Below are 12,602 nucleotides of genomic sequence, written 5' to 3' on the forward strand. Positions count from 1 at the left end.
TCATCTCTAGTTAACCACAGAAAGCCAGGCTGGAAATGTGGCTCAAGTGGTAGGTGCCAGCTGTGAGCAAGCAAGCTAAATAAGCTCAAAGCTCCTGAGTTCAAGGCCTGGTACTGGCAAAAATAAAAAGTGAAGAACAGCTAGATACTTACAGCTCATGCCTATAGTCCCTGCTACTTAGGAGGCTGAGAAAGAATTGGGGCTTGGCAAACAAATCCATGAGATGCTTAACTTCAATTAACCAGCAAAAAGCTGGATCTGGAGATGAGGGTCAAGTGGTAGACCTTGAGGTCTTTAGTTTAAGCCCTAATACCTAGCACTTAAAAAAAAAAAAGTAAGTTCCAATTTTCCTGTATATAGTAGATATTAAGCAATTATTTAAACAGTGATGTTGGGCTGGGGGTGTTGCTCAATGGTTCAGTGTTAAGATTGCTTGCTTAGTGTGTTTCAGGCCCTACATTTGATCTGTTAATTTGGCATTTTGAGTTAACATTTACCTTCTGCACTTCGTCTTTTTTCTTTCACATGTTCTTGAGCTGCACAGATAATCTGCCTTACCACTTCAAGTGAAGCCAGTTGAATAGAAGGGGATTCTCTGGTCAAAATTACGCGGTGTAGAACATTCAGCAACTCAATACCCAAGTCCTATCATAGAAAAATATGTAGTAAACACTATATTGGAAATGATATACATTTTCTTTTTCTGATAAAATAGTAACAATTTTAAGATGCCATGACAGGGCTGGGAAGGTGGCTCAATGGTAGAGCGCTTGCCTTGCATGCTTGAGGCCCTAGGTTTGCTTCTTCAGCACCACATAAGCAAAAAAAAAAAAAAAAAGCCGGAAGTGGTGCTGTGGCTCAAGTGGTAGAGCACTAGCCTTGAGCTGAAGAGCTGAGGGACAGCGCCCAGGCCCAGAGTTTAGGCCCCATGACCGGACCCAAAAAATAATAATAATAAAATAAAATGCCATGACAAAATTCAGAAACAGAATTTAGCAAATTGCTCATAAAAATGGTGTTAATGCAACAGTTATGTAATAACACTTGAAAATAACTTTAGAATTTTTTTTTTGGTCTCATCTTGGTAAGAGATGTCACTATGACAAAGATCATAATCACACAGGCCCTAAACCCAGAAAGTAAAAAAAAATGGAAGCAAGATGATAAAAGAATACAAGGGCAGACAGGCAGATTCTCCAATTTATAATCAGGATGTCTAGGAATAATAAACAGTGAGGAAAATTATGTCACTAAAATGGGTCTTTCTCTAAACAAAATATACCAAAGAAACACCATTTCATTTTTCCTTATCTTTAAGAAAATTACTCTGGTTGCTTTAATTTATGAAAATAACAGGAGTAAATCTGTCATCATATTTGTTTTATTATACAGAAAAAAACAAGCACAGAAGAGCCTGCAATTTATTCAAGTCCAATTCAACTCAGGTAAGAAGGTGACTAAGGCTTTAAGCCTCATAAATGAGGCTTAAATAATAGTGTTAAATAATAGTCTATATAGAGAAGAAATCATACTACTCATTTACCTTAACACTGAGTCAAGGACCACATAGTTAATATGCAGGATAATATATGAGGCTAAGAGCACCAATCTAATACATATTTATCCTTGGGAGAAGCCAAAGAAGTACTATACTATGTAGCAATCTTTTACTATAGCCACAAATGGGTCAGACATTAGTATCAGACTCAACCTACCAGCTAGGCAGCAGGTACACTCACGCATATGTGTGTGTGTGTGTGTGCTCCCACGCGCGCGCGCAGGCACGTGTGCAGGCACTGGGGCTTGAACTCAGAGAAGGGACACTTTCCCCTGTAGTGTTTTCACTCAAGGTTAATACTCTGCCACTAGAGCTACATCTCCACTTTCACTTTTTCTGGGGGTTAACTGGAAAAAAGAGTTTCATGGACTTTCCTGCCTTGGGCTGGCTTCAAACTTTGATCTTCAGATCTCAATTTCTTGAGTAGCTAGGATAAAAGGTGCAAGCCACCAGCTCCTGGCTTCAGAAACAGATTCTTAAAAAGACTTGAAGGGGCCGAGTGCTGATGGCTCATGCCTGTAATTCTGGCTGAGATCTGAGGATCATGGTTCAAAGCTAGCCTGGGCAGGAAAGTCTGTGAGGCTCTTACCTCCAATTAACCACCATAAAACCGGAAGTGGCATTGTGGCTCACGTGGTAGAGTGCTCACCTTGGGCTGAAAAGCTCAGGGACAGTGCCCAGGCCGAGTTCAAGCCCCACATCTGACAAAAAAAGAAAAAAAAAAGACCTGAAAGAGAATCCAGCCAACAAGAATACTTTGCTATAAGTAGGAACTACATGGAACTTGAAATTTTCTCTTGAAAAAATGGGATATAAAGACATAAATCACTCCTGGATCACCAGAGTGCTGATGGTTTTCCAGTTCAAATGCCTGATTATACAACTGATTTTTTTTTATCTTTTTACTTCTTTCCTTACTTTCTGTTCAACATAGTAACCTGAATATGTTTCTGTTTCTTGAAATCTACAGAAGTCTAACAAAAGCAAGAAACTACCTGATCACTGCCAATCTTAGATCTCGGCCAAGGAACATCTAGAAGGGCCTGCAATGCATGTAAACAAGCAGTAATGCTTTCCATGGTTGCATCTGAGCGTAATGAACACAGAAATTCTACACTGATGCCTGTGGAAAAGAAAACGGAAGGTTTTTTTTAGATTTTTAGTTTATTAAGTTAAATGATCAATTTCTATTTTGCTGAGAGACACAAATAAGCTTAGCAAAAAGGTAATGCACTACTGTAAATTTAAGACTACAAACAATTAAGGCAAGTCTTTAAAAACTGTTATTTATACACACACACACAAACTCATGCAGACTTGTGTACAAATTGCTTAGTTGCTATAAAATATAGTTCAAAGTTGGAAAAAATAATAAAATTGTTCCACAGAACTTAAACATTTAGGCTTTTACAGCTTTATTCCAACTAAAATGTGGTTATCATGGATCAAACAAGGTGTTTTACATAAATCATTTTGCTACATTATTATAATACCTGATGAAGGAGGTGCTATTAGCGCTAGTTCTATTTTTTTTTTTTTTTTTGGAAGGGGGCGTTTAGCAGTGCTGAAACTAAACCAAGATCTTGAGCAAACCAGGCTTTGATATACCCTTAACTTATTTCTGCTTATTTGGAGACAGGGAAATCAGTATAGAGAACCAAAGTAATTTATTTAAGTTTTAACATTTTTCTGGTGATGGTACTGGGGCTTGAATTCAGGGCTTTGTACTCTTTCATAGCCTTTACTCTCAAGGCTGGCACTCTACCAACTTGAGTCACAATGCCACTTCCTGCTTTTTGCTGTAGATATGAGCCTCACAGATCTGTTTGTGAGAACTGGCTTTGAACCTTGAACTTCTGATTTCAGGCTTTTGAGTAGTTAGGACATAGGAAAGAGTCATGTAGCCAGTGCCTAGCTAAATATTTAACTAACTTTTTAAAAATTAAAAAAAAAATTTTTTTTTGGTCGGCCATGGGGCTTGAAATCTGGGCCTGGGTGCTATCCCTGAGCTCTTCAGCTGAAGGCTAATGCTCTACCACTTGAGCTACAGCACCACTTTGGCCTTTTCTGTTTATGTGGTACTGAGGAATCGAACCCAGGGCCTCATGCATGCAAGGCAAGTACTCTACTACTGAACCACCTTCCCAGCCTTATTTAATTAACATTTGTGCTGGTCCTGGGGCTTGAACTCAGGGCCTGGGCACCGTCCCTGAACTTTTTTGCTCTAGTCTTGTACTCTACCACTTGAGCCACAGCTCCATTTCTGGCTCTTTTGGTAGTTAACCGGAGATAAATCTCACAGGCTTTCCTGCCCAGACTGGCTTCAAATCTTGATCCTCAGATCTCAGCCTCCTGAGTAGTGAGGATTACAGGTGTCACCTGCCAGCTCCTGTTTTGTTTTTTTGTTTTCTTATAATTAAATTTTTTTTTTCTGGGTGCTGGTGGCTCATGCTTATAATCCTAGCTACTTAGGAGGCTGAGATCTGAGGATCATGGTTCAAAAGCCAGCCTGTGCAGGAAAGTCCATGAGACTCTGATTTCCAATTAACCTAACCACCAGAAAACAGGAAGTTGCACTGTGGATCAAGTGGTAGAGTGTTTGTCTTGAGCTCACAAGCTGAGGGACAGCGCCCAAGCCTAGAGTTCAAGCCACACAACCAACCATTTTTTTTCCTTTGCAATGCTAAGAATCAAACCCAGGGTTTTACACGTTAGGAAAGCACTGCCACTGAGCAATGCTTTTATGCCCTTAAAAGTTTCATAGAGATTGTATCAATCATAAATCTCTTTTTTTTGGGTCCGGTCGTGGGGCCTGAACTCTGGGCCTGGGCACTGTCCCTCAGCTCTTCAGCTCAAGGCTAGCGCTCTACCACTTGAGCCACAGCGCCACTTCCAGCTTTTTTCTTTTTGCTTATGTGGTGCTGAGGAATCGAACCCAGGGCCTCTGGCTTGCAAGGCAAGCGCTCTACCACTGAGCCATCTTCCCAGCCCCTCAATCATAAATCTTAACTTGATAGTTTACATTTATGTATTTCTTGTTTGATTGTACTGAAGTTTGAATTAACGGCCCTAAACTTGCTAAGTATGCCCTCTATCATTTTAGTCATATCCTCAGTCCTTTTGTTTTTAGTTATTTTTCAGGTAAGTATGCTCTTTTTCAGATTAAGATCCTTCTACCTATACTTTTCTTGTAAACTTGGATTAAAAGTTGTGGGTCACTAAACAAGCCCAGCTTTTTTGTTAAGAGGGGCTTGTTTCTTGAGAAAGGGGTCTTTTTATCCTTTTGCCTTGGGTGCTTTTGAATCTCCCTCCTCCTGATATCCAAGTGATTGGTAAGGATTACAGATGTGAGCCACCATGCCCAACAACCATTTACCTTGATAACATTTATGTTTCATTTAATCAATAACTCTCTATATGTAATGCACTTACAGTTTTTCTTTGAGCTAGATTAGACATAAAAAAATTGTTCCATTTATTCTAGAAGTTCAGTGTATTATCCCAGAAAGATAACACATTTTAGTACAGCCCCTTCCTTTCTTGGCATGTGTGAGGCCCTAGTTCAATCCCGAATATACTATCAAAAATTAAAGAAGTTCTAGAAAGGCTAAAATATGGAGTAAACTTCATGAATCTGAAAATTCTATTATTAATCTCTGGGCATTAGAATTTGCTTAGAATTATATATTACTGGGCATACATTCTTGAAACTTAAAAATGTTGAAAACGAGAGGGAGACTCTCTTAGCATTGACTTTTTATGTATATACTGAGAAATTTAGAACATTTATAGATACCACATGGATCTATTAAAAATCATGTGGAAGCCGGGCGCTGGTGGCTCATGCCTGTAATTCTAGCTCTTCATGAGGCTGAGATCTGAGGATCAAAGCCAGCCTGGGCGGGAAAATCCGTGAGACTCCTATCTCCAACAAACCACCAGAAAACTGTAAGTGGTGCTGTGGCTCAAGTGGTAGAGCACTCGCCTTGAGCTGAAGAGCAGAGGGACAACACTCAAGCCCAGAGTCAAGCACCACAACTGACAAAAAAAAAAAGGAAAGCTGGGCTTGGTGGTACATTTCTGCAATCCCAGCACTCAGGAGGCAGATATAGAGGGATCTTGAATTTGAGGCCAACTGTGTTATAAAATAAATAAAAGAAGATCTGGTAGCATGATTCAAATGGTACAAAAACAAAACCAACAAAAACCAAACAAAATGAACAGCAAGTAAAATCAATCATAGCTACTCAGAGAAGGCTGAAATCTCAGTTTACATAACCTTGTTTTGAAGGCAGCCTGGGCAGAAAAGTCTGCAAGAATCTAGCTTCAATTAATCAACAAAATTTCAGACTGGCGGTATGACTCATGTACTAGCTATGTATGAAAAAGCCCAGAGCATGAGGCCTTAGTTCAAGCCCCAGTACACACACACACACACACACACACACACACACACACACACACACACACACACACACACACATCATCTACACAACTGTACAGAAATAAAATAACTAGGCTTCTCCTATAATTCCTTTAATTTATTCAACTTGATACTGAAGCCAACTTGTAATAAGATTCTAGATCATATGAACATTTTTAGGGGTGCAGAGTACTTGTCTAGCAAACACAAGGCAAACGAGTTCCATAAAAAAATTATCATTTTTACAAATGTACTTACCTAGTTATATCAATGCTATCATTATCATCCAGCATAGAATAAGTTAACAGTTACTAAGGAGATAGGCAATAAGGTATAACTCAAGAAAAACTCTAAAAGGACTTTCATCTTTTATACTTTTTTTTTTGGTGCCAGTCTTGGGGCTTGAACTCAGGGCCTGGGCACTATCCTTGAGCATTTTTTGCTCAGGGCAAGTGCTCTACCACGTGAGCCACAGCTCTGCTTCTGGTTTATTTTTCTGGTTAACTGGTGATAACTGTCTCAAGGACTCTCCTTCTCTGAGATGGCTTCAAATAGCAATTCTCAGATCTCAGGTTCCTGAGTAGCTAGGATTACAGCTGTGAGCCAAGGGTGCCCAGCTGCTTATACACTGTTTTACTGACCTAAAATTAGATGGAACCTATCAGTGTAGACATCCTCAGGGGACTTCACTGTAGCCTTGGATGATGAGTCTTGGCACATGGAAGTTGGTGTTACAGGCCTGGAGAGATTAGCTGTGCCTTCATCTGGCTCAGCAACAGCAAAACCTGTGCTTGTCAGCCACAAAGCTGCAGCATGGAGGATGAGTGCCCAGGAGTTGTGATAATGCAATTTTGCATTTTCGCTAGTCTCTGCTGTGTAGAAAGCACCACCTATGAATGGGGAAAAAGGAAGCAGTTTTGGAAGGAAAGGAAGAAGAAATCAGCTTCCAATATTTTTTCTCTTTTCTCTGCTACACAAGTGACCATTTGTATCATTCTTGAAAGTTTACTCATACCCTTGTTTCCCCTATGCTCCAAGGCAACTACTTTTAGATTTTTATCAGGTATGGTGAATTTAAGTTTATGTGAAGCTAATCTTTTTTTTTTTTTTGGGTCCGGTTGTGGGGCCTGAACCCTGGGCCTGGGCGCTGTCCCTCAGCTCTTCAGCTCAAGGCTAGCGTTCTACCACTTGAGCCACAGTGCCACTTCTGGTTTTTTTCTTTTTGCTTATGTGGTACTGAGGATTCGAACCCAGGGCCTCATGCATACAAGGCAAGCACTCTACCACTGAGCCACCTTCCCAGCCCGTGAAGCTAATCTTATCAACAGTGTGTATTTGTGTGCTTTATTTGCCTTGTAAAATCTTTTGAGATTCATTCATGCTGCCATACAATTAAGATTTTGTTACCAGTGCTTTTCTTTTTTCTGGGAGCACAACTGTTGGTTTACCTGTTGATTTATATTTAACCTTATAGGAAATCTGAAGTGAAATCTCAATATTCTGTAATCTGATCAGCAAATATTTTTAAAAAGTGTGTATCTAAAACAATGTATACACGTTTAAAACAAATAGCAATAACACATTTACCTGTCTCCAAGACTGACATTAACATTTTACCTTACTTCCTTAAATCTCTCTCATTTTTTTCCTTGTAATAATTAGAATGTGACTATAAATCTACAAGTAAACCCAATGGATAGCAAAAGACAAATAATTACCCTTGGACATGATTAATTAAATAGCTCTCTAAGTATTCAGAGTGACAACAAAGGAGGATATTCTTAGGAGATGATCACAAGGGCTCAATAGCTGTGTGCATATGATTGTATAAAATGATGCTTATCGAAATGAGCTCCAAGAAATGGAATTAAGAAATTTTTTATTGTACTGTTTGTGGTTTTTCTTTTCTTTTTTTTCTTTGGTTTATTCCCTTTTGTTGTTGTTTTTGATTTCTGAGTGTATATAAGTATCTTGTATATAAGTGTATCTGGTTTGGAGATGGGAAGGGGCAGCACAGAAATGGTGGGACAAAAGGTAAACCAATTTAGCAGTGATATCACTAGATACTATATTGGAAATGAACTATACAACTTTGGGGGGAGGGAAGTTGGGAAGGAGAAAAACTGGGAGAGAATGGAGCAGGTGACACTGTCCAAAAGGAAATGTACTCATTACCTGAATCATGTAATTATAACCCCTCTGTAATTACCTTTATAATAAAATTAAAAAATAAAAAAAGAACAACAAAACCCTAAAAAATTTTAATATGACAGATTGTGTCTCTCTTCCCATAACCAGTGTCCTCAGATGAATAATGACTAAGTATGCTCTTATACTTTGTTAATAGTGTTTATATTTATAGTGTTGTTACTTAAAAAGTATTATATTTTATGCATCTCCTTGGAACTTGTTTTTTTCCCTCTTAACCTAAGATTTACTTATGTTAAAAGATGTCTATCACTCATTTTTGCTGTTAAACTGTTTCAATAAATCAGCTAATTTCCATTTTGCTTACATTTTATGCAATGTAAAGTATAATAAATATTCTACTGATCTTTTTGGAAGTAATTTCAAATTATAGAACAGAAATAATAGAAAGTGATGGGCCTAATCTAAAATATATACCAGAAGAAGTAAATAGTAACAGACAAAATACCTGAAATAACATAGAATATTAAGAGTAGCAATCAACTACCCAACACAAAAATGTGGAATTAGTAACCAGCATAAAGTCAAGTCCCTATTCCCATTACATACTTGCAAAGTAAATTCTAATTCAACTATTGTTCAAAACATGAAAGGCAAAACTGTAAAGGTTATAGATCTTTGTCATCTTAAGAAAAAATGTGTCAAGCAATATACAAAAATACAAAGTATAATGACAAACTACATTAAACAAAAGGATAGCTATAGACTAGGAGGAAATATATGTAAGACACACCAAAAAGGAACAGTGTTAATATGTACATATATAAAGATTACTCAATCAGGGATGGGCGCCAGTGGCTCACACCTATAATCCTAGCTACTCAGGAGGCTGAGATCTGAGGATCACGGTTCAAAGCCAGCCACAGCAGAACACTCCTCAAGACTCTTATTTCCAATAAACCACTCAGTAAACCAGAAGTGGCCCTGTGGCTCAAGTGGTAGAGCACTTGCCTTGAGCTAAAGAGCTGAGGGATAGAGCCCAGGCCCAGAGTTCAAGCCCCACGACTGACCCCCCCTCCCCTCCCCCCTGCCCCCTCCCCCCCGCCCCCCTCCCCTCCCCCCCCGCCCCCCCACCAAAAAAATACTCAATCAGTAAAAGGACTTTAAAATTGAAAATGGGTAAAGATTATGATTACAGTATTTGTGGAAGAAAACAACTACCATTAGTTTATGAAGATGTGACTACCATTAGTTTACGGAGATACGATTTTTCAAAGAAATAAAATTTAAAATAAAATACTATTTTATACCCACTAGATTAGCAAAAATATATTTCATATATCATGTGAAGAAGCAGAAACATGTTGCTGGTAGGCATACACACTGTTCAAACCATTTTCAAGAGTAATTTGGTAGTGTGTGGGAAATAAGATGTGCATTTCTTATGACTCTGTGAATCTACTCTAAATCAACACTTAGATGCTTATCCAGTATATGAAAATTGTTTGGAAAGAAATGTTTTGGATAAAAATTATTGGGTAATAAATTATGAAAATTTGAAATACATGATTATTTTACTTCCTTACCTTCATCAGGAAGTTGGGAGGCAAATTCTGAAGGCAAAGTTAAGAGAGCAAAATCCTGAAGTGCAGCAAGCCAGAGTTTGCTTAGTGTGCCAAGGTCTGTATAGACTAATTCAAGAAGTCCTTCTAAACAAGTGGTAGGCTTTGAAATTTGTTTGTGGTTTTTATGTTTTTGAACAGCAATTATGTATACCTGTTAAAGATTAATTTGTAAGTTATAAAATGTTATATCTGATGAAAATGTATCATAATATTTTTACATTTTCTGAAAAGGCAGACTTAAGCATACTAAACTGGAAATACTCTATGATATGATATAAAAAAGCACACATGTAGAAATAGTCACACATACAAAACTTTGGTTGGATGCTAGAAGATGCATCAGGGATAACAAATAACTGGTAAATATGGTGCTATTCTATTCTTGAACTTGGGCAGTTACAAATAACTGATTGCAGCATTCTGTAGATTATAGCCTAATAATTTAAACATAGCTATAGAAAGCCATTTCTGAACTGAAATGTTTGTGAACACTTATTAAATAATAGCCAGGCACTGGTGTCTCATGCCTGTAATATTAGATATTCAGGAAGTTGAGATGTGAACATTCTGGTTTGAAGCTAGACCCAGAAGTAAAGTTAATGAAGTCTTTTATCTCCAATTAAAAACAAAAAGCCAGAATTGGAGATGTGACTCGAGTGATAAAGTGCCAACTTTGAGTAGAAAAGCTAAAGGCTGGCCTCCAGGTCCTGTATTTACAAAAGCACTAAACTGATAAATAAGCCAAGGGGTAGGGCTGTAGTGCAGAAGTAGGATACTTGCTCAATGTGAGCAAAACCCTGGGTAACAAACACATACCCTCCCTACTAACACACATACACACAAAATCTCAAATTTCAGTTATTGACCTAAGATTGTTTATAACAACTTCCAGAATTTCCATCATAAATTAAAAAGTACCAACCTCTGCCCAGGCTTTCAGCACAGCTAAGATCTCCATGGTAGAAGCACTTTCATTATATAAGTGACTTAAAGCTTCTTTTCCAGCCTGTATTTTTGTTAATGATGAAATAAGCAACTGATGAACTCTTCGGAGATCATTAAGATCACTTACAACTCCACTTGCTATCCAGGCACTGCAAACCTGATATTTAAGAAAATCAAGTTAGCTAAAAAAATTATAAATATTCCTTTCTGAGTTCCGCAGGGCTCATCCACATCTCTGGAATCTATTCGTTGAGACAACCTTGTTATCGAGATACCCAATGGTATATGCCGAGGATAGTCAAAAGTCAACACTTCAAAAGGTAAAGAACACTAAGGTTGACACAAGGAAACTAGTGCTATTTTGAATAAAAAAACATTTTAATTTACTCTTGATTCTTTTACTAGTTAAAAAATTAGAAAAGATAAACACTTAACATGTTAGACAAGTGCTCTACCATGGAGCTCTTTTTCTAGCCTTCAGTAAAGATACTTTTTTCTTTTTTCTGGTTGTATTGGGGTCTGAATTCAAGGCCTTACCCTTGCTCAACTTGCTTGCTGAGACTGGCACTTTATCACTCAAGCAATACCTCCGGCCATGATTTTTGCTGGTTTTTTGTTTTTGAGATGACATTTATCAGACTTTTCTGCTCATCATGGTTTGAATTACCCACCATCCTCTAGATCTGACTGCTGAACAGCTAGGATTACAGGTAGAGTCATGGGTACCTAGCAGATTGTTTTTCTTTCTTTCTTTTTTTGGTCAGTTGTAGGGCTTGAACTCAGGGCCCAGAAACTATGCCCAAGCTTTTTTGCTCAAGGCTAGTGTTCTACCACTTTGAGTAACAGCTCCACTTCCAGTTTTCAGGTGGCTAATTGGAGATGAGAGTCTCATGGACTTTCCTGCCTGGGCTGACTCTGAATTGTGATCCTCAGGCCTCAGTCTCCTGAGTGGCTAGGATTACAGGTGTGAGCCACCAGTGCCTGGCTGCTGCTTTTTTTTTTTTTTTTTAATGATGTCACAGGGACTGGAATTCAGGGCCTCATGCTCTCATTTGGCTTTTTCACACAAAGCTGGCCCTCTACCACTTGAGCCACACTTCTACCTCCAGATTTTTCCTTTTGAAAACAATGTATTTTTAAAAAATATTTTTTATTGTAATGATATTGTACAGAGGGGTTATAGTTACATGAGTAAGATAATGCATACATTTCCTCTTGAACATTATTACCCCCTCCTTTGTTTTTCCCCAGCCATCCCTTCCCTCCCTTCCTCCCCAACTCTCCCTTCTCCAGCTCCCACCCCTAAGTTGTAGAGTTTGTTTTTAACATAGAGTCTTGTACATCTCATTGTTACAATGGGTTAGCCTGTATCCTTGTTTCAGCTTTTGTTATTTCCCTTCCCCTCTCCAAATTAGAAAAATGTATATATAAGATACAGGGTACAGGAATCAAATATAGTGAAAACAGGGGTTATACCAATAGTGAAGAACATAGGAAAGAAACAAAAGAATATTTTTAATTTTAAAAACAACTTTCATTCTGCAATACAAAAAGTTTTTTTTTTTCACGAATCAAAGAATTGTTTTTTTTTGGTTGTGGGGTTTGTACTCTGGGACTGGGCACTGTCCCTCAGCTCTTCAGTTCAAGGTTAACACTCTACCACTTGAGCCACAGCGCCACTTCCAGCTTTTCTGCTTATGTGGTGCTGAGGAATCGACGCCAGGGCCTCATGTATTCAAGACAAGCACTCTGCCACTGAGCCACCTTCCCAGCCCCAAAATGTGTTTTTTCTATGAGCAATGACATCTTTCTTTTTCTAGAGAAATTTTACTTGCCTTTTTCCATGTATAGGTGACTCTCGAATCACTATGGTTCAACTTAATGATTTTTTTCTTTACAAGGG

General features: G+C 38.3%; 1 protein-coding gene across 4 annotated transcripts in view; it reads right to left on the minus strand.

Moving 5' to 3' along the window:
* Positions 1–12,602, minus strand: part of Heatr5a (HEAT repeat containing 5A) — a 122,305-nt gene that overhangs the window by 13,802 nt on the left and 95,901 nt on the right. For all 4 annotated transcript variants that reach the window (XM_070026404.1, XM_070026387.1, XM_070026395.1 and 1 more), the window contains 5 exons: positions 10,677–10,856; positions 9,716–9,905; positions 6,623–6,871; positions 2,554–2,681; positions 498–645 (listed from right to left, as the gene is read on the minus strand). In XM_070026404.1, the coding sequence (XP_069882505.1) occupies positions 498–645; positions 2,554–2,681; positions 6,623–6,871; positions 9,716–9,905; positions 10,677–10,856 (895 nt within the window). The remainder of the gene's footprint in view (positions 1–497; positions 646–2,553; positions 2,682–6,622; positions 6,872–9,715; positions 9,906–10,676; positions 10,857–12,602) is intronic.

Source organism: Dipodomys merriami, unplaced genomic scaffold (assembly GCF_024711535.1).
Source record: "Dipodomys merriami isolate MVZ:Mamm:240054 unplaced genomic scaffold, mDipMer1.0.p SCAF_1, whole genome shotgun sequence".
In the NCBI taxonomy this organism is placed as follows: domain Eukaryota; kingdom Metazoa; phylum Chordata; class Mammalia; order Rodentia; family Heteromyidae; genus Dipodomys; species Dipodomys merriami.